The following is a 23,403-nucleotide window of genomic DNA, read 5'->3' on the forward strand; positions in this document are numbered from 1 at the left end:
TAAATGGAAAAAGCCAGAAGTGGTGCTGTGGCTCAAGTGGTAGAGCACTAGCCTTGAGCACAGAGAGGCTCAGGGGCAGTGCCCAGTCCCTGAGTTCAAGCCCCAGGACCAGCAAAAAATAAATACATAAACAAACTATTCTTTGAAAACTATAAGTTGCAGAAGTGTCTTTCAAAGCCTTTGGGGGGGCATGGAAGGAATGGAAAAGAACAGAGCAGAGGAGGTTTGGCTTTTTTAGACAATTTGGTTACTATCTCTACTGGAAAATGGATTACTTTGGTATTATAATTATTTGGAAGCTATGATCCCCATCAAACTATGAGCTCCTTAAGGGTAATGACAATGCCTGTGACACTTACACTATTTGTTGTAACCTCTTTGCTGAGGGTAAAGGACAGGAGTCAGGGCAGGAAATAAACTGAGTATCATGAAAATCCATCTTGGCACCACTTTTTTCTCCAACTGTCTGTACAACACTGAGTCTGTCAGCCCTGGAAGTCTGGTCCTTGTTACATTAGGTTTGGTTCATATATTTTTGAACTGTGGTGAAATACCTTTTAATAATATTTAATTATACAGTTCAGTGCCATCAAGTAGTGTTGTACAATATTTCTCTATCCATTTCTAGAGCAGCTTCTTTCACTATCCCAAATGAAACTCCTGTTACTTTTCAAGTACACTTCTGATTCTGTTCTATCACACACACACACAAAAAAACTTTCCCAATGCTTAGTAAATAAAGACCAGTTTCTGTAGGTCAACATTCAAACCCCTCTATCAAATTGGCTTATTTTCTCATCTATGCATATGTATCTCTGGCCAACCGGATGACTAACCATTCACTGGCCCTGATACTCCATCTGGAGTATCTACCTTGTTATTGCCCAAATTGTTATTCTTCAATGATGATCTGAAATGTCTTTTCCTCTTCAGTCTACTGATTTAATTTTTCCTTTCTGAAGTAATCTCTTTTTAAAGTTCTACCACCTGTCTACATTCTTTTGTATATCCTGTCACATATGATAGCTATTTCTTACCGTATCTTTAGAGCACTTCCAGCCTGCTACACTAGACAAAAACAGATGTGACTTACAAGTGACCTGGGACCAGTTACTTGCCTTCTGGAGCTAAGGCAAATATGTCAGTAAATACTTTGGATATATTAGAGCCCGACAATAATATTAAGTTTCTTTAGTAAGTTAAACAAATATACAATTCATTTATGTATGCATTAAGAAAGTAGAACAGTATTCACACATCTAACAGAGTTAAATGTTGACTAAATGAGTAAACAAGGCAGACCAGACAGTAATAAAATGGTAGTTACATTAGGAATTGAGTTGTTCTCTACTGTCCCACCTGTTTTACCATTTTCTGTATTTGTCTTAGGCTTCAGATGAAAAGAACTAGAACAAGTGATAACAAGTAAAGCAAATCTGCTTTTGCTTTAAATTACCAAATGTTTTCCAAGTAATCCAGTTTGAAAAACTGAAATAGGAAAGACTGAAAATTAGCACCCCCCAGTATTTTCAAGTACCTTGGTGTTTTTTTAAATCATCATACTTTCCAACCTGTATTATAATTATTGTTTATGTGACCATGTCTTAAACTAGATTATAAACCCGGAAGGCATAAACTGTTTTCTTGGTTCATTTAACATTGTGTACTGATTCTATGTCAGGCTCTTTCCTAAATTTTAAGAATATAATGCTGAGCAAATCAGGCAAAAATACCTACTTCTAGAAACATAGGTGATGCTTATGTTTATGGAATAAATTAGTAAGAAATGTTTACCAATATGAAGGTCTTTAAAACTCCTAGGACTTGGATTTCTGGTCCTTGATGTTACTACTACTGAAGCAAGAACGAACACACACACACACACACACACACACACACACACACACGTCATCTGATTCTTTATTCTATGAAGGTTATGGAAATATTTCTGTAGCATAGTTTAACTGGATGGTACTGACACTGAGGTTTCCTCGCTATCTTTATGCAAGAGACTATTGTTTAAACATTGACTGTATTACCCAAATTTATCATCCAAGAGCCATAGAAGGTAGTGCACATCTATAGATGAGGCAGAAGGATAGCAAGTTTGAGGCCAGCCTAGTGAGACTTCGTCTCAAAAAATGAAAACAAAAGAACAACAATAAAAAAAGACAAACAACGGCTGCGAATATGGCCTAGTGGTAGAGTACTTGCCTCGTCGTATATATAAAGCCCTGGGTTCGATTCCTCAGCACCACATATATAGAAAAAGCCAGATGTGGCATTGTAGCTCAAGTGGTAGAGTGCTAGCCTTGAGCAAAAAGAAGCTAGGGACAGTGCTCAGGCCCTGAGTTCAAGCCCCAAGACTAGCACAAAAAAAAAAAAAAAGACAAAGAAGCATGTCATCCAAACAGGGAGGAATACTTCTGAGATTGAAAGACATATCTAGTAAAATCCAGGACTGTCCCAACAAACTAGGATGTATGGTCACCTCATTAGATGTCTCATTTGCACCAAGTTTAGGATGAACTACTAGCATAGAAGGCCTATACCTTCTGTTTTATTCTCCATGAAAAATCAAGCTAAAGCTAAGCTTTTCCCAAAACTAATCAAATTTTAATTTCAAACCCAATAAAACCCAGTGCTTTGTGAGAAGGGGCGCTATTATGTGTAGAATCCTGACTGAAGCAAAATAAACATTTTCCAATCAAACAATTAGAACTGGTTTCTCTGGGATTAAATTTCCGTAGGCACAAAGTAATTAAACACCAAACTTTCATCCAGCTTTCCTAATAGAGACCCAAAGTAAAAACTGAAAAAAAAATGTAATCCATTAGCTTGGGGTATGCAGATAAAGTTATAATTTAAAGATGCATGGTATTTCAAAACCCAAACTAAGCTGGAGACTTATAGCTCATGCCTATAATCCTAGTCATTTGGGAGCCTGAGATCTGAGGATAGAAAGAAACACTCCATTCAGAGAGGAGCCCCAAAGAAGAGTGCTCATGAGGCTCTTTTCTCCAATTAACTAGCAAAACAAAAGGCTGGAAAAAAAGAGCTGTGGCTCAAGTAGCCAAGCACTAGCCTTAAGCAAAAAAGTTAAGGGATAGAATTCAGGCATTGAGTTCAAGCCCTAGTATTGTTACACACACACACACACACACACACACACGCTAAATTTCTGCTGTACAAGTTTTAGAGCCTTTTAGGGAGATATGATTAACTGCATAAATACTACACCCTTGAAGTCTTATAGAATACTTGATTATATCAAAATGCTCACAAAACTTAAAATTTCCCAAAATTGTACTAATTATTCAACTACATTTGAAGACATCTCCTGGTTTAAATGCTTGTCGTGTGTGTGTGCTTGCTACTAATGTTTGAACTCAGGGCCGTATGGTTTGAGGCAGGTGCTCTAATACTTGTGCCATGCCACAGACCTTTTTGCTTTGGTTATTTTTGAGACTGGGTCATGTATTTATTCTTGAGCTGTCCTGAGCCATGACCCTCCTATTTACACTTCTGAAATAGCTGGGATGTCAGGCACATATAATTATATCCATCCCTTATTGCTTAAGATGGAGATTCTCAAACTTGTTGTCCATGAAAAAAGTTGAGTGAGAGCACAAGGCCCTGAGTTCAAGCCACAGTCCTGACAACACACACACACGTTTGTGTATGCTCAATGCAGATGTAAATTTTTTTCCTGAATAATCTCCATCTGTGGATTACTGAATTTTGGTCATGAAACCTGTGAATATACAAAGATACAACAATCATTGAAAAGGAAAAAAAAAGAACCAATTATCTAAAACCATGTGTAACATGTATAGTATGTTTTTGAGATACTATAGTGGGACTTTCTTATGTGGACAAATATTACACAAATAAGAATCCATGTGTTTGTGTGTGTGACAGAGAGAGAGAGAGAGAGAGAGAGAGAGAGAGAGAGAGAGAGAGTGTATGGATATTCTGGGGCTTGAACTCGGAGCCTAGTTGCTATCCCTGAGCTTCTTTTCCTCAAGGCTAGTGCTTTACCACTAGAGACACAGCTCTACTTCTGGATTTTTTTGGTAAGACATAACAGTCTCACAGACTGACTTCCTGCCCAAGCTGGCTTCGAATTATGATCCTCAGATCTCAGTCTTCTGGGTAACTAGGATTACAGGTGTGAGTCACTGGTGCCTGGCTTTGAATTCTTACTTGAGATTCATATTAATGCTTAATATGTTTGTGCTTTAGGTAGTATGTTTTCTTATTTTTCAGACAAAGAAAAACTGAAGGAACCTGTAGTAAAAACACAAAACTTCTCCTTTAGGACATTGAAAGAAAAAGAAAAAGCAGAACATATGGGTAACTAAGACTGTTCTTGTACTTTCATCTAATAGCTGTTCTACAACACAAAATCTTAAATATCCCATCTTCAAAGCTGAAACATTCCTTCTTAAAAACTATTTTATAGGCCTGGCAGCTACAGGTATAAATCATTTTTATATTAAAAGGACTTAAGTTTTCCAAATGATACCCACTTAAAAATATTTACCTTTTTTTTTTATTCCTGTGCATGATTCTACATACAGCTAAAGATTGTAAGACAAAACAAGAATACTGAAGTTTAGGTTTCAAAGATTTATCGAACAACAGTCAGCTAACTTACAGAAAAGGCAGAGTGCTTAATTTTTTTAAACTAGAAGATTAAAAAGTGCAATTATGAGACAAAATTAAAAGGTAAAATATTTAAGTAAATGGTGTATTAGACGATTCCATCAATATTTTATGACAAAGGTTCTTTACTTGAACATTCATAAACAATTCCAGGGAAATGAATTCCATAGAAAAATTTTGCTAAGTAATAAAACAGATTACAATTAGCTACAACCAGTTCTAAGCCACATGCATTGCTCATGCCAATGTCTCTTCTGTAAATAATTGATACGTTGATGAATTAGACCTTTTTCAGGTACAATAAAATTATGGTGACTGAGAATTCCTATCTCACAGAAGCACACATAGGATTTCTTTGTACCAGTCCTGGGGCTTGAACTCAGGGCCTGAGTGCTGTCCCTGAGCTTTTTGCTCAAGGCTAGTACTCTACCATTTGAGCCACAGCTCCACTTCAGACTTCTCTTGTGCTTAGAGGTAAGAGTGTCATTAACCCTGTTCATTAAGAATGTCATTAAATCAGGGGCTGGGAATATGGCCTAGTGGCAAGAGTGCTTGCCTCATATACATGAAGCCCATATATATAGCAAGCACCATATATATAGCAAACAGCCAGAAGTAGCACTGTGGCTCAAGTGACAGAGTGTTAGCCTTGAGAAAAAGGAAGCCAGGGACAGTGCTCAGGCCCTGAGTTCAAGGCCCAGGACAGGCAAAACAAGAAAAAATAATGTCATTAAATCTGCTAGATTCAAACTGCAATCCTCAAATCTCAGCCTCAGGATTCTTTTTTTTTTAAAGAATGACAAATCTGGGGTTAGGAAAGTGGCTTAGTGGTAGAGTACTTGCCTAGCATACACAAAACCCTGGGTTCGATTTCTCACCACCACATAAATAGAAAAAGCCAGACGCAGCAGATCAAGAGGTAGAGTGCTAGCCTTGAGTAAAAAGAAGCCAAGGACAGTGCTCAGGCCAAGTCCAAGCCCTTGGACTGACAAAAAAAAAAAAAAAAAGAATGACAAATCTAACTATACAAAATTAATGCTCAATATAGCTTGTGCATGAATTATAATTTAACAAAGTGTCCAATTAAGAAAATTTAAATATATTTGGCATTTACTTAATATGCTCATATATACCAAATTTCTTAAGTGGAAAAAAAGCATATTTGTACTTATGGTTAGGTCAGGACACACAATTGATGCTAGCAATATGATTCATGGTGCACATCTGGGAGAACTAAGTCTTGTCTATATAATTCTAGTGGAAAAGAATATCTGCAAACTCACATGAGAACCTGTGAGCCTTTTTCCTTTGGCAGTCTTAGGGCTTAAACTCAGGGCCTGGGCACTGTCCCTGAGCTTCTTTTGCTCAAGACTAGCACTCTAACACTTGAACCACTTCTGGCTTTTTCTGTTTATGTAGTACTGAGGAATTGAACCCAGGGCTTCATGAATGCTAGGCAAGCACTCTACCACTAGGCCACATTTCCAGCCTACCCTTTGCTGATGATTTTAATCTGCAGTCTTTTTGCTACAATTAACTATAAATGAAAATAATGGCTTTTGAGTCCCTTTACTCTATCATCAAACCTGACTCCTGATATAACTTATAATAAAGTTCATAATTAATAAAGGATATTTCTTCTCACTTAAAAGTTCAGTTTTGGCAATTTCTTTTTTTTTTTTTTTGTTTGTTTGTTTTCTTTTGTAGGTCATGGGGCTTGAACTCTGGGCCTGGGTGCTGTCCCTTAGCTCTTCAGCTCAAGGCTAGTGCTTTACCACTTGAGCCACAGCACCATTTCCAGTTTTCTGGTAGTTAATGGGAGATAAGAGTATCACAGACTTTCCTGCCTGGGGTGGCTTTGAACCCAGATCTTCAGATCTCAGCCTCCTTAGTAGCTAGGATTATAAGCAAGAAGCACTGGCACCCAGCAGTTTTACCAATTTCTTTTCCAAAGAAACTATCACAGTAACACACGTTGACAGAAAACCTTCAAGTACATGGATTTCTATCTCACAATCAAGGTTACAGAAGGTAGCTCTTGGCTGGATGTAGGAAAGCATGTCTACTATGTTAAATAAGTGCCACTCATTCTCACCAGCACTTTCCTTTCCTCTAGCAAGGACCCAGGCAATCTTCATAAGAGTCTATGAAACCAAGTAATATATACTATTAAAATTAGCCTTCTCCTTAGTTGCTGTTACTGACCTATAGTTGAAGAAAAACAACTTTCTCAATTCTTCTTCTCTTCCATCCTTAGGTAAATTTTGTACTTTTCCATTTAAAAAATTTATTTGCTTATTTGTTCATTTAGATAGACTGTCACAATGTAGTACTGGCTGGGCACAAGCTCATGATCCTTCTGTATCGTCTCCCAAGTTCTGAGATTACAAGTACACACTACCATGCCTGGCCTAATTTTTTACTTTCTGAATAAAGGCCCAATCAGAAGGATTTATCATGACCCAAAATATCACATAGTCTTATCAGCCAGGAGCTGGTCAAGTTGACAATCCTTTCTTTGCAATGTGCAAGGTTGGGCCCTTCCGAGGGTACTGAATTGTACTGTACAAAAAGATTAAATCCATAAAGGACTCATGGACTGAAATATCACTAAGGATTATAGCATTTAGGAGATCAGGTTTATCTAATCAAAGCATCCCAGTCATGTGGATCAGTAACCTGCTTTATAAGGTTTCCCAATTCCCCAGCCAGCTAAAGCTATTTGTTCTCTTCCTCTCTGGGAAGGTTTTAATTGTTACCAGTTTCTAAGGAAATATAATTGTCTAGAATGGAATTACCTACCACCTGTGTAAGAATGAAAATTTCCTTTATTTCACTACTGAATCAGAAAAAGAATCTATTCTACTAGGTGCCATTTGTAGTAATAGACCTAAAGCATGAATAAAAAGCCTAGGTTGAATAAATGGCAGGATCATGAACTTGCTTAACAAACAAAATTATTTATGATTCCCTGTCTTCCACTTAAGGCTTTAACTGCAGAATGGAACTGGTGACACTTTGCATAGGAATACCAGATGGACTAATCTTCATCCTTTTTTTTTTTTTTTCCGTGCAGCTACAGAAGGTATATACCATTTTACAATTCATTATTATTCATGATATCTAACACGTTATTTTAAGACAAGAATAGTCATAACAGGAGAATCTTATAGGATCTACCATACAGGTAGGGGTTGAAAATAAGAAACTACATAGTCCAACTACCTAGAATTGAATTTCATTCAGTCCCAAACACATCCTAACTCTGTGATCTTAGTCAAGTTTCTTACCTTTTGCTCCTTTCCCATAAAATGAGAATAACACCATTCCACTGGGGTTGTTACAGGGATCAAACAAACTCCTTTGTGTATAGCACTCAGAGTTCTATACACAAGCACACAACAAAAACAAGCAATGGCTATTATCACCACCAGCATCACTATTACCACCATTATTCCATAGCAAATGCCATTCAGCTTACTTAATTCTTTAAATACTAGAGGTCATACCTCAAGTGTTATAGGGAAAGCCAGTACTTTTCTAAGTTGACAGGCAATTATGACTTCATTGGGTTCCACTACAACATGGCTGTATGGTTTCATCCACAAAATGGGATGGTAATATTTATCCTACAAGGTTATTTTTTCAGATGTCCTATTATGTAGACTCATGACAGGACATGTTGATAATAGTGACCTCTGCCAGATAGTTGGAATTTCAAAATTACCTGGTTTCAAGTACTCAAACAACTTCTGCAAATATGAGGGTTAATATAGTTCAAGGTATGAGTCCCCATAAAGGTGCTAGAAGAACAAATTAGCTTATAAAAACGGTCTCTTTCTTTCACAGTCCCTGGTTAGGATACATTTCTTCAAAATAGTCAATGTGTGGAGGTTGGAGTATGTCAAGGGCAGAGAGTACCTGAAAAAAGGAAAAAAAAGGCAAATTTAGACAAAAAGAAAACAAATTCCAAACAAATGCAAGTAAATGCTATTAACTCTTCAATGATTTAAAGCTTAGTTACAATTGCCCAATGAAACTAAATGAACCATATCAAGAACCATAATTTCACTGAGTTTGTAAACTTATTGCCTAAAAACCAATTCAAGCTAAACTAAAATGCAACTATATGCAACCAAATACCTTGCCCAGAGAGTGTTAAGAAGAAATGTCCCATTTTTAAGAACTACTGTTGCTTCTTCTTATTTTTTTTGGTTAGTTGGTTGTGGGGCTTGAACTCTGGGCTGGATGTTGTCCCAGTGCTCTTCAGCTGAAGGCTAGTGCTCTACCATTGGAGCCACAGGATCACTTTGTTTTTTGATGGTTAACTGGTGATAACAGTCTCAGGGATTTTCCTGCTAGAGCTGGCTTTGAACCATGAACCTTAGATCTCAGCCTCCTGAGTAGCCAGGATTACAGACATGAGCCACCAACACCCAGCTAAGAATCACTGTTACTTAGAGAGAATGAACAGCCATGGGTACACACATTCTTCTGATGGGTACACTGGTAAAACTCTTGGATTATACTGATGAGCAAAACAGGTATCATCCTTACTTGCATGACTTAGAAAAGAGGAAAGCATGAAATAAATAAGCAATCACAAACACACACACACACACTATATATATATACATATATACATATATGTGTACAACATCTATTACAATGAAGAGAAATGTACGCCTATTGTAAGGCTTAAAAGCTACACGCAGGCAATGTGAAGATGCTGGGGCTACTTATAGAAACAGAAAAGCTAGTGCTTATAGAATATAATGGTTAAGAGGAAGATATACTGGTATAAAGTAGAGAAAGACAGAAAATATATCACACAAAGTCTCCTTAAATCATTGTGGATTTTATTCAAGTACAAAGAAATCAAGAGCTATCTCAAATTTAAATATTTTTAAACAGCAGCATAAACCAATGCAGCATAACAAAAGGCCTGCCTACTTCTCCTACAGCTATTTAGGCTATTTATTAGTCCTATTTGTGGTGTCACACCTGAGAATCTGAACCTATCTGGCTAATTGCAATATCAGGCTCAAAAGACATAGAAGAGGCCAGCAAGAAATCAACAGTATGGTATAAGTTCAAATTTTCTAATGTTTATCTTGATTTTTAAGGTAAAATGTTGTTACTGTGAGTTTGAGCCATGCACAAGTAGACAGAGTAAGATGAAGCATGTCTGTGTGATTAATATCTGGTTAGTTATCCTCTGCTTCATTCATTTATAACCTTCCCTCACATATAATTTTGAAACACACATTTTTGTTCAGCTATACATCAGCTGAGTATCCCTAACATATAAAAACTTAAGATATAATTATTAAATCTAAAAATATATTTATTTACTTATTTATTTATATTTCTGTGCTAGGGATGACACCTACAGCCTTATGGTGATTTTTTCATTTTGTTTTGGTGATGGTGCTGGGGCTTGAACTCAGGGCCTGAGTGTTGTCCTTGACCTTCTTGTGCTCAAAGCTATGCTCTACCACTTGAGCCACTGCTTTTTTTTTGGTGTGTGTGTATGGGGGTGTGTGATTAAATGGAGATAAGGGTCTCTTCAACTTTGCTGCCTGGAATGGCTTGGAACCCTGATCCTCAGATCTCAGCCTCTTGAGTAGCTAGAATTATAGGCATGAACCAATGGCACCTGGCTTTTCTTCTTCTTCTTTTAATACTAACAAATAGCCATCACTCAAACTTTTAATTTACTAATTTAAATAAAAAGTTGATTAATCTAAATCAGGAAATAAGATTTACATATTATGATTTATTTCTGTCAGTTTTAGCATAAAAATTTCTCTCTTCTCTTTTTCTTCTTATAATTCATGTGTGCAAGAAACCTTGTGCATTTTGAAGGTCATTCTTTTTTTGCAGCCACATATTTTCTCTTCAAAATTTTAAATGAAAGTTTATCTTACTAATCTAAAATCTTTAATTTAAAAAACTCTATTATTGGGCTGGGGATATAGCCTAGTGGCAAGAGTGCCTGCCTCGGATACACGAGGCCCTAGGTTCGATTCCCCAGCACCACATATACAGAAAACGGCCAGAAGGGGCGCTGTGGCTCAAGTGGCAGAGTGCTAGCCTTGAGCGGGAAGAAGCCAGGGACAGTGCTCAGGCCCTGAGTCCAAGGCCCAGGACTGGCCAAAAAAAAAAAAAAAAACTCTATTATTGACTTCAAAGCTAGTTAACCATAGAGATTTTTTTAATACCCTAGATGATTTTTAACAGGACATCTATAGGTCCTTTTTGATTTAACAAGTGTAGAAGCAACAGAATATTGTGATTCAAAGCTAGTCTCAGGCCAAAGCTTGAGAGACCCAGCCCCACCTCAACCCAAACTGTGGCATGATGTCATGTGCTTATCGTCACTGCTGTGTGAGAAGCATAAATGGGAGGATCCCAGTCTAGGCTAATCCAGGAATGAACCTGAGATCCTAGAACTGGGGAAGGGAAAGAAAATATCAAAATCGAGAGACAAAGGATAAAAAGACAAATGATACCCAAAGCAACACGTACAAAACCATTTGGTATAAACCAACTGTACAACTCATGGGGGCAGAGGGCAAAGGGGGAGGGGGGAAATGAGGGAGGAGGTAAGAAGTTGAACAAGAAATGTACTCACTGTTTTACATAAGAAACTGTAACTGGGCTGGGAATAGGGCCTAGTGGCAAGAGTGCTTGCCTCGTATACATGAAGCCCTGGGTTCGATTCCCCAGCACCACATATATAGAAAATGGCCAGAAAACCTATTAGGAAATGGGCAAAAGAGCTAAAGAGAGACTTCACAAGAGAAGATATAAAAATGGCAAAGAAACACATGAGAAAATGCTCAACATCCCTGCTAGTAAAGGAAATGCAAATAAAAACAACCCTGAGATACCACCTCACCCCAGTTAGAATGGCCTATACTCTGAACTCAGGAAACAACAAATGCTGGAGGGGCTGTGGGGAAAGAGGAACCCTTCTCCATTGTTGGTGGGAGTGCAAATTAGTACAACCACTTTGGAGAACAGTATGGAGGTTTCTCAAAAAGCTCAATATAGACCTACCCTATGACCCAGCCATACCACTCCTAGGCATCTATCCTAAACAGCAAAACCCAAGATATCAAAAAGACATTTGTACTTCCATGTTTATCGCGGCACAATTCACAATAGCCAAAATATGGAAACAACCCAGATGCCCCTCCACAGACGAATAGATCCAAAAAATATGGTACTTATACACAATGGAATACTACATAGCGATTAGGAATGGTGAAATATTGTTGTTCGCAGGGAAATGGTCAGAACTCGAACAAATAATGTTGAGGGAGACAAGCCTAGAACACAGAAAACAAAGGGGCATGATCTCCCTGATATATGACTGTTAACAAAGGGAGACAGAGAGACAGTAGAGACCAAGTCTGTGAATACTGTATATGTTCTTGATACATTGTATATTGTATATATGTCTACCTGACCTAGACAAGGGATAGAAAAACAGGACGTAAGATATCACAAGAAATGTACACACTGCCCTACTATGTAACTGTACACTTTTTGCACAACACCTTGTAAAAAAATTTATGTTCAATTAATAAACAAATTTAAAAAAAAGAAGAAGAAAATGGCCAGAAGTGGCACTATGGCAGAGTGCTAGCCTTGAGCAAAATGAAGCCAGGGACAGTGCTCAGGCCCTGAGTCCAAGGCCCAGGACTGGCCAAAAACAAAACAAAGAAACTGTAACTCCTCTGTGCTTCACTTTGACAATAAAGGGGGGAAAAAACAACAACTAAAAGGGTAAGGCATGGTGTCTTAAGTGTAGAGCACCTACCTGGTAAGTACGAGGCTGAGTTCAAACCTCAGTGTCACAAAAAAAAAAATTTTAATTCATACTTGGAATTTTGGCATAAATAGAAAACAGAGTTTTTGGTTTCTTCAAAGAAAAGTTTTATATAAAAACAATTTCATTCTTATATATTTAAAAACCTATAATTAGATACTGTTGCAAATTTACATAAATTTCTTGTGTGATGGAAAAGATTTAATATGAATATTTGAAGCTTAAGGAAGATAGTTAGAAATTAGTGTTTTACTTGACATCTTTTGGACTCTGACTCTTTATCTGAACAACACATATCCTATCTTGGAGAAAAACAGAATGCACTGAGTGACAGCGTCCATTAGACACAGCTATTTTACACTTCAAATCTACTTGCTGTAATTAGAGGTTATCTAGAGTAAAGTGACAACCATACATTTTAATCCTTGAGAGAATAGAATGAAGCTTTCTTATTTCATATTTGATGAGGCTTTTTGTAGAAAAGTCATATAAAGCAAGGTTAGACATTTACACTACAGCATTTGACTGTTAGCTTCAATGGTACAGTGTTTTAAATTCTGCCTGGAATTCTTTTATGCATCTTATTTTATGTCCTTTGTATTCATTTAAGATGTTTATCAGGCGCCTGCAAAACTAGAACTTTGACCAGCAAAAATGAACCAGTAATCTAAGAAATAATGTAAATGAGCAAACAAGAAAAACAGCAGAGTTTTTAGCTTCAAACTTAATGCATGAGTCCCATTTAAAATAGTTGGGGTTTCTTAGCCAAATGCCAGTGGCTTGTGCCCGTATATCATAGCTACTTAGGAGGCTGAGTGAGATCTGAGTGAGGACTGTGGTTCAAAGCCAGCCCAGGCAGGAAAGGCTGTGAGATTCTTATCTCCGATTAAGCACCAAAAAAAAAAAAAAAGTCAGAAATAGCTGTGGCTCAAGTGATAAGACTTGAGCAAAAGGAAGCCAGGGACAATGCTCAGGCCCTGAGTTCAAGCCCCAGGACTGACACACACACACACACACACACACACACACACACACACAAACACACACACTATTTAAAGAAACGCTCATTGTGTTAGCTGCTTTTTAAGAGTTTATCCCCCATGATGGATTTGTTACAAACCAGTTTAAATAAAAATAGTTAAGTTTCACTCATCCCTTTATAAAAAATTTAAGAAAAAAAACCTGATGTGTATAATCTCAATTTTAAATGTAAAGGTAAGAATTTTAACCACTCACTTATAGGACAAACATTTACTAAGTTTCCACTGTGCCAAGGACTCAAAAACAAAGAAGCCTAATAGAGACAGTAAGATTTTTAATAGATGTGTAATATAATGTACACAAACCCTAAGAGCAAAATCTGATGAATTTTTATATCCAAGTAAACATCTAGTCAAGAAACTGGCATTCAACATCCTAGGAAAGGCCCTTGCTCTTTTTCAGTTGTAACTTTTTGTACTACTCTCATTTTTGTCACCCTATTCATTTTGCCTGTACTTGCACCTTACACAAATTGAAACAGTGAAGTCTTCTGTGTACTGTTTCTCTCATATTGGTATGCTTGTGTAATTTATGATGTTGCTAAGTAGATCAATGGTTTTATCTTTTTTCACTGTTATGCAGTATGCCATTTTAAAATGGAATATACCACAATATATTCGTACAGTGTACTGCTGGCAGACAATTGCACTCTACAATTTTAGCTATTATTAATAAAGTTTCTCTAAACAATCTCGTATATGTCTTTTGGCAGATACATGTATTCATTTCTTTTGGGTGCTTAAGTGATTAACCTCTTGCGGAGTCAATATAGTTACATATTTAGTTTTAGTGTAGATGGACAGTTTTCCTAAGTTGTTTTATAAATTTACAATATCACTAACAATCGATGAGTTTCAGGTAACCTACAATCGGGGAAAAAATGTCAACTAAAGCACTTAATTGCCTCATTAAACATTATTTTTAATTAGTTAATTATTTTTAGTAGTGCTGGGGATCAAACACAGGGCCTCATGCACTTAGGCAAATATGATACCACGAAACTCAATCTCAGGCCCATCCACTTAGTTTTTAGCAAACTTTAGTTCTTAATGTTAATAGTGCCCATTTTTATAGATAATGTGTTACTTGTCTAGTTAAGAAATCTGCCTATCTTACATATCCATATAAAGGTATGTTTTTAAAGACATTTTCTGATGTTTTAGCCTAGAAGCATTAGTTTGTCTTTCACATCTAAGTATATGATTCAATTCAACTAAGTTATGTGTATAATGTGAAGTAGGACTAAAATTCACTCTTTAAATTACATGTATCAAAGTGACTCCACTATTTATTGAAATGGCCATCTTTCCCTACTGGGTTACAGTGGTACCTCTACTGTACTGTATATGTGCTTGTGTGTGTGCGTGCATGTATGTAAGCCACTGGGGCTTGAACGCAGGACTTTGCTTAAGGCTGATGCTCTACCACTAGAGCCATAGCTCCACTTATAGCTTTTTGGTGGTTAATTAGAGATAAGAGTCTCATGGACTTTTCCACTTGGGCTGGCTGGCTTCAAAATGCAATCCTCAGTATTCTGAGTAGTTAGGATTATATACGTGTAAGCTACCAGCACCTAACTCTATCAGCTGGAGATACAGGCACATATAGGTTTATAGACTTCCTATTCCTATTCTATTCCAGGAACCTATTTGCCTATATGCTTAATTTGCATCTCCAGACCTGTTAAAACAGTGTGAATATTTGGTTGCATATGTCTGTAATTTTATTCAACTTCTTCAAGATCATTTCGCTGTTTTAGATATTTTTTCAGTTCCATGAATTTTAGAATAAGTTTGCCAACTTCCACATACATGAATGAAAAACTCTGCTGGGATTCTGATTGGAATTACAGTACATATATAGTTCAAGTTAGGGAAAAATAAGCAAATCAACATATTGAGTTTTCCAATCCATGGACATGTGATATTGTATTATTTTAAATCCTTCAATAACTTGTCCAGTACCAAAAACTTCTGAAATAAAGCGAACAAAACCAAATCCACAGAAAAGTAATGTCCCTCCAAAGCATCCTTTTCAATCCTCTTTAGCACAACAGTCTTACATCAACATCTGGACATGTCTGCCTTCAAAGAAGAATCCTATCAGTATGAATAACTATGCTCTTTATTAACCCAAAAGGTACTTTAGTTCAAGCTATATAAGGAAACGAATGTTCCTTCTTGCCCTATCTTCCTCTCCTAGAGAGCCTTCTAAATCTTAGGGAGAAAGAAAGTGATTCCAAGAAAAAACTTCACTGAGGTTACAAATTAAAAATAAACTTTTTCCTCTTTCACTTTCCTTCACCCATTCACTCTTCAAACAGACTGACAACCTACTGTGTGCTTAGTACTCTTGCATAAAGACAAGAAAAAGCCCAAGATTCATGTCATAGGGTCTCTTGGCAAGAACCAATGTACCCTAAAGAGGCTCTAAATGGTCTTTAGAGGACAAGTGAAAATCTAAAATGATGACTATGGCGGTTGCTTCCAAAAGAAAAAGGAAAAGCCTATCAGGGCTTGTAGCTGTTTCCCTACACACAAAAGCCATTCAAATGAAATTTCAACCTTCCTAAAAATCGTTTTTTGTTGTTGTCCTTTGCCAGTCCTGGGGCTTGGACTCAGGACCTGAGCACTGTTCCCTGGCTTCTTTTTGCTCAAGGCTACAACTCTACCTCTTGAGCCACAAAGCCACACTTCTGGCTTTTTCTGTTTATGTAGTGCTGAGGAATCAAACCCAGAGCTTTGTGCATGCTAGGCAAGCACTCTACCACTAAGCCACATTCCCAGCCCAGGTTTATCTTTTTTAAATGCCATTTTTTTAAACATGACATTCTTTTCTTCTTCCTTTATTCTATCAAGTCTTATTATAAAAGTGTTCTTCATAATGTTTATATGCTCCATGTTTGAGTTCCTAAGTCAATTTTTTTCCCTTTTTCTTGGCTATCACTATTTCACCTAAAAAAGCTTTAAAAATTACCAATACCTGGGCCTCAACCCTAAGAGATTCTAATTTCATAGCTGTACACTGTAATTTGCTTCTAGGTTTATTTCTAGCTCTCTGCAGTCTATGTATGCAACTGAGACTATCCTACATTAATGTCTGACTATGCAGGTACGCTTTCCATAGCATTTCATCATAGTATATATCACATGTTTGTTTGTTTTTTTAAATCACTTAAATTACTTGAAGGTAGAATCCCCAGACACTAATACAGGTTGGGACATGGGATGTGCACAATAAATTTCTAGTGAATTAATATAAATAGACTCTACAGCCAGTAGATTTTCACTCTTATCTTGACCTTGGGTAATATTAACCAGAGCCTCTGGTTCCTATGTAGAGTTAATAAACCTCATCTATCAAGATTTTTAAAAAGTAACTGAATTAGTAAATACACATTTCCCTTCGAGAAAAGACAGAGTTCTGTTTTGAACCTTCTGTATGACTTAGCACAGGATCTAGTTAATAAATATTTGGTGACTTAACTACAACAAATACCAGCTGTCTCTTAAGACTGGCATTCCAGATATGTTGGCCTGGAGATGCCCCTTGGATATAGATCTTAAAAGCAAAAATGATTATGTGTAAAAGTAGTGTCATGCCATCTTTATCTTCAAGTATCTGCTTCACTTTCAAATAGTCCCACAAGGGCTGGGAATATGGCCTAGTGGTAAAGTGCTCACCTCAAATAGTCCCACAGATATCACAAGTACTTTTCTCAAGAGAGATCTCAGAAACCCCCAAAAATGTGTGTATGTATATTTTAGGTAAATTTCAAATCATTTAAAACTTTTCATGGTCTATGGGGCTGAGAATGTGGCTTAGTGGTAGAATGCTTGCCTAGCATGCATGAAGCCCTGGGTTTAATTCCTCAGTACCACATAAACAGAAAAGGCCGGAAGTTATCACGTGGCTCAAGTGGTAGAGAGCTGGTCTTGAGCTAAAAGAAGCTCAGACAGTGCCCAGGCTCTGTCTGAGTTCAAGCCCCAGGACTGACAAAAAAAAAAAAAAAATCTTTAAAAAGTTTCTAATGAAGGGAGGAAGGGTGAACAAATGCAGGTATGGTGCTCAGTGGACACTATGTAGAAAATGAACTATATGACTTGTGGGCAGGGATAGGAGTGGCAAACTGGGGGAAAGTGAAGGGAGGGGCGACATTGTCCAAAATGAAATGTACTCATTACCTGTTATGCAATGGCTACCCCTCAGTACAACAATAAAATTATATTGAAAAAAAATTTAGTTTTTGCTGGGTGTTGGTGGCTCATGCCTGTAAACCTAGTTCCTCAGGAGACTGAGATGTGAGGATTGTGGTTCAAAGTCAGCCCAGACAGAAAAGTCCATGAGACTCACATCCAAATCAGCACCAAAAAAGCCAGAAGCAGAGCTGTGGCTCATGTGGTAGAGCTAGTAGCCTTGAGCAAAAAAAAGCTCATAAAGAGCGCCCAGGCCAAGAAAAAAGAATTTAATTTCTGCAGCAATCATATATAGCTATTTCTGTTTCTAACATGTTCACTTTGCAAATAAGAAAACTTAGACCTCAGAGAAGTTAAGACCTAAGATAACACCATTAGGAAACAGTGGAGTCATAATTCAAACACAGTCTGACTCTAAAACTCAGCTCTTATAAATGACATTGGAATTGGCTGTGTTTAAGTTGATGAGATTTTTCAAGAACTCAGTTTATTTCTTTCCTTACATTATTTAACTCTAGTGCAATCTTTGGGAATTAACTGAGTTATTCTAGAAGCATGAATCATAAGCAAACATGAATGAATAGCATTTTATTACATCATTATCTTTTTCCTTCTTCTAATACTGGAGCTCAAACTCAAGGTTTTGTTTTGCTCATGGCTGCTATTCTACCACTTGGTGCATACCTCCACTTCTGGATTATTTATTTATTTGTTTGACTGTTATTGGGAGTTAAAAGTCTCAAGGATTTGTCTGCCTGGGATAGCTCTGAACAGCAATTCTCAGATCTGTCTCCTAAGTAGTTAGGATTATAGGCATGAACCACTGCTACATGGCTCATATAATTACTTTTTTATATAGAAGCCAATATTAATTTGAAAACAACAAGCCACTGAAATCTGAAATCACCTTTAAAATATTTGTGTTGTGGACACTTGTGCTTGAGTCTCTGACATTATACATAGACTTGTTCATTCTTTGATGTGAGGATAGTACTAAGACAAATTCAAGAACTAATTAACTCAAGCCATCATCCTAAATCTGACACTGAGATGGCAACTTGAATAGTATTTTCAAACTTATTAAAATACTAATAAGCAGTTTCAATAGAGTAGAAGAAAGTGGTGCATTTTTTTTCTTTCAGTGCTATAGATCAAACTCATGGCCTTTACATGTAAGGCAAGAGTTCTACCACTGAACTACTATAACCCATAGCCTAACCATAACTTTAAAAAAAGATCCAGACAATAAAGGAAATGCAAATAAAAACAACCCTGAGATATCACCTCACTCCAGTTAGAATGGCCTATACTCTGAACTCAGACAACAACAAATGCTGGAGGGGGTGCAGGGAAAGAGGAATCCTCCTCCATTGTCGGTGGGAGTGCAAATTAGTACAACCACTTTGGAGAACAGTATGGAGGTTCCTCAAAAAGCTCAATATAGACCTACCCTATGACCCAGCCATACCACTCCTAGGCATCTATCCTGAACAACAGGTCCCAAGATATCAAAAAGACATCTGCACTTCCATGTTTATTGTGGCACAATTCATAATAGCCAAAATAAGGAAACAACCCAGATGCCCCTCCACAGATGAATGGATCCAAAAAATATGGTACCTATACACAATGGAATACTACATAGCGATTAGGAATGGTGAAATATTGGTATTCGCAGGGAAATGGTCAGAACTTGAACAAATAATGTTGAGGGAGACAAGCCTAGAACACAGAAAACAAAGGGGCATGATCTCCCTGATATATGACTGTTAAAGTGGGGGGAGGGGGAGACAGTAGAGACCAGGTCTTCAAAACCAAAAACTTCTCGTCAAGTGGTATTTCCCACAGGTTTGGGTCAGTGACCCTACATTATGTAACTAAAACCAAACAACTACTCAACATTTAAAGGTCAAAAATTGACCTCTCAGTGGATCACAATAGCTCAAAAGCTATGTATGTACGTACGTATAAGACTACTGTCGACATAATGTCTAATATCGACATTACATTTAAAGCCCTAGGCGAATTTTCTTGGGCTTGGCCACGTGGCTACTGTATATGTTCTTGGTACATTGTGTATTGTATATATTTCTACCTGACCTAGGGAAGGGAAAGAAAGACAGGGTGTAAGATAGCACAAGAAATGTACATACTGCCCTCCTAAGTAACTGTACCCGTTTTGCACAACACCTTGTCAAAAAAATTTTAATTAATAAATAAATTATTTTAAAAAAAGACACACACACAAGGAAAACATCCTTCAATTCCAGCAGTGGTCACAGGTTGGTAAGATCATGGGTGATTCTGACCCACTTCTTCCCAACTGTTAATCTTCTCAAGCATGTCTATATTGGTCATCTGACTTTTGTAATAAAAGCTATTAGAAAATTTAAAAAAAAAAAGAGCCAGACAATGGCTCATACCTGTGATACTATCTACTCAGGAGGCAGAGATCTGAGGATCCTGGATCAAAGTTATTAGCGCAAGTAAGAAAGTCCATGAGACTTATCTCTAATCATCAGGAAAAAAAAGCCAGAATTGGAGCTGTGACTCAAGTGGTGGAGCACCATCCTTGAGCAAAAAAAAGCCCAAGGTCTGAGTTCAAGCCCCAGGACTGGCACCAAAAAAAAAGTCAAGAAAGAGATTTCAAGCAGAATAAAAAATTTAAAACGTCAAGTTTCAAGTGAACCACAAAATGTCTGATATTCTTAGTTTTACCAAATATCACAAGCATTTACAATTTTTTTCTTCTGAAGGTGAGACCCAAACTTTTGGCCAAGGTTATAAAGGTTTCTGTGCAAGCAATTACACAGACTCACAAGACAATGTATTTTTTTTAAGTTTTTATTAGAACAATTAAGATGCCATAGCTGGAATACTACTTGAAGAATGAGGCAAGTTTTCTTCCCACATGAAATTTAAAATAGAGTCCAGTAAATTTTACATATATCAAAGTTTTAATTAAATCAGGATTTTCTGAGGTGTAGCTATTTCTTGAAGTACAATGAGTCTGTCGGTCCATTAGTCATCATATCTCTAAACACAACCATAAATAAACTAATCTATGTTACCTCAAGGGCTGTACTGTCTACAGAAAAAATTGTCTTCCTATATCTCTATCTTAATCTCTCATTAAATATATTAAAGGATAAAAATAAAATACTTAAAAATCAGAGGCCAATTATCCCCACTTATTAAATCACTCATAACTTACTACATTCTATTTTCCTGTTGAATATTAGTATTATTCTTCAGCTAAATACCAATATTTGTTTTGTATCAATTAATATTAATCTGCCATTTAATCAATCTTAAAGTTCATTCAAAATTGTTCATTGTTTAATCACAAAAAGTCTAAATTGTCTCAGGTATTCAAGCCCTTTAATTAAAACCTTGGCTGTGGTTTCTTTCTAGCCTATTTTTCCTGTAAATTTATGCTTCTTTTCCCTGAGATTCAAGCATTAGCTTATATTTCTAGAATTAAAAAAAAAAACACCACTGATAAATGCAGAATACACACTATAATTCCAAAATGAATTTGAAACTTCAGAGGTCCAATGTTTGCTAATAATTTGAAGACCTTTGTAAGTCATATAAATTGGAATGTAATTTTCAAATCTAAAAGTAAAATTATGATAAAATGTGCTCTCAGGTCATTCTAGTATGTTGTCATGGTTGTAAACTACTACTTTCAACAGTGAAAAATTAAGACAGTCAGAGACATTAAGAGTATATACTAAGGGGTTGGAGGCATGGCTTAGGTGGCAGAACATGGGATAGTAAGTTTGGGTCCTGGTCTTAGACCAAGAACAAAAGAAAATTAATATTAAAAGAAAATAATAAATGAACAATGAAAGGATACAGCTTAGAAACTGCATGTGAGTGTACATCTTTGTATATATTCCCTCAGTAAGAATGTGTTAAGTAAAAGCTACCAATAGGTATTGTATAACCTACTTCATGGGTGTGTTTAGTACTTTTCATAGAGTTTGGCATAAAGGCGGTTGATTTTTTTTTTTTTTTTTGCCAGTCCTGGGGCTTGAACTCAGGGCCTAAGCACTGTCCCTGGCTTCTTTTTGCTCAAGGCTAGCACTCTACCACTTGAGCCACAGCACCACTTCCGGCTTTTTCTATGTATGTGGTGCTGAGGAATTGAACCCAGGGCTTCATGTATATGAGGCGAGCACTTTACCACTAAGCCATATTCCCAGCCCCAAGAGGCTGATTTTCAAACTTTATATTTACATATACCCTTTTCAATTCTTTGTTATTTATAGATCCAGGGAAATAGGTTAAGGAACAGTTTCCCCCAAACACCAAGTTTCACACCAGTTTAACTTACATTATCATGTTTAAAAAAACACAACATCTTCAATTCCCGGAAGACTCTTTTGCAAGAGACCAGATTCTGGAAGACGTTGGGCATCTTTTTGAGTGCTACTCTCTTTCCATCTCTTGGATCTGTTACTGACCTAAAGAACAATATTTAGGGGGGGGGGAAAAGAGACAAAGAAATCAATTCTAAACTTTGTTCCTCAATGTTTCAGGACATGAAAATATCTTTATCTTGTAACACTCAATGTTATATCAACATAATGTTTAAATAGTGTAAAAGATAAAAAGAATGTTAGCCACATTTTTGAAAAAAAATCTGTCTAAACTTCTGTAAACATTTATGCTTTATAAAAAAAAATCACATAATACATCTGAGGAAGAAGGAATATCCTGGTAAAGCCATTTTGAAGATGGGGTAGGGGAAGCAGCAGCATACCACCTTAACATGATCAAAGCCAAATTAGTTTTATGCTTCATTTTCAGCATAAAGGTCATAAAGTATAATGAGCGTGGTTACTATCTGTTTAAGAGTTCAATGTCCCATTTTCTTTTACAGCTTTCTAAACAACTGTATTCCTGAATTTTCTTATCTTTGAATTGCAAGTATGACTTCCATTTTTCTGATGGCAATCAATATACATTAAGTCAAACAGTTAAATAAACAAATCAATAAATAAAACATCAATTGGACATTTGGCAACTGATATTACAAGAGCTTTTCCCCCACTGTTCATCTATCATACTAGGACTGTTGTTCTTATAGAATCTATTTCTGTTTGATTTGCTTAGATAGATTCCTGCTTATTAATTCTTTTTTTTCCTGCTTATTAATTCTCAACAACCATTTTCTTTATTGATTGGATCATCTGTTAATTTAGGTTATACCCCCTAAACCTGAGTCATTTTAAAATTTCATCCATGTTATCAGTGCTATATCTAAATTATTAATTAAAATTTAGAACAGGGCTAAGAATAGATCTCAACAACAGTTACAATGCTAGAAACAATGCTTGAAAGTGACAAGCAAACATTAATCTTGGGTATGGTTTTCAATTAATTATTCACTACATGAACTACAATCACTCAATTTCTTCTTGTCCACCAAGAATTCAGATAATTATCAAATTGCCACTGAAAAGAAAGCATTTGTAGTATCTATCTAAAAGCCAAACCAAACTTGCTTATGAATTCATCTTAGTTATAACACTACTTCCCCTTTTGTAACTGCTCATCAGACTCTTAAATGATACATTCTAATGTTTTCTTTTTTGTGTGTGCCAATACAAGGGCTTAATCTTGCTCTCACTTGGCTTCTTCACTCAA

The 23,403-nt window shown here is 36.6% G+C and overlaps 1 protein-coding gene across 2 annotated transcripts in view; it reads right to left on the reverse strand.

Moving 5' to 3' along the window:
- Nlk (nemo like kinase) overlaps window positions 1–23,403 on the reverse strand; it is a 160,905-nt gene that overhangs the window by 63,611 nt on the left and 73,891 nt on the right. For both annotated transcript variants that reach the window (XR_007213705.1, XM_048365582.1), the window contains exons 2-3: window positions 22,088–22,217; window positions 8,534–8,589 (exon numbers count right to left, since the gene is read on the reverse strand). Coding sequence is in view for 1 of the 2 variants with exons in the window: in XM_048365582.1 (XP_048221539.1) it covers window positions 8,534–8,589; window positions 22,088–22,217 (186 nt within the window). In the remaining variant the exon portion in view is untranslated. The remainder of the gene's footprint in view (window positions 1–8,533; window positions 8,590–22,087; window positions 22,218–23,403) is intronic.

Source organism: Perognathus longimembris, chromosome 17 (genome assembly GCF_023159225.1).
Source record: "Perognathus longimembris pacificus isolate PPM17 chromosome 17, ASM2315922v1, whole genome shotgun sequence".
Taxonomy (NCBI): Eukaryota; Metazoa; Chordata; class Mammalia; order Rodentia; family Heteromyidae; genus Perognathus; species Perognathus longimembris.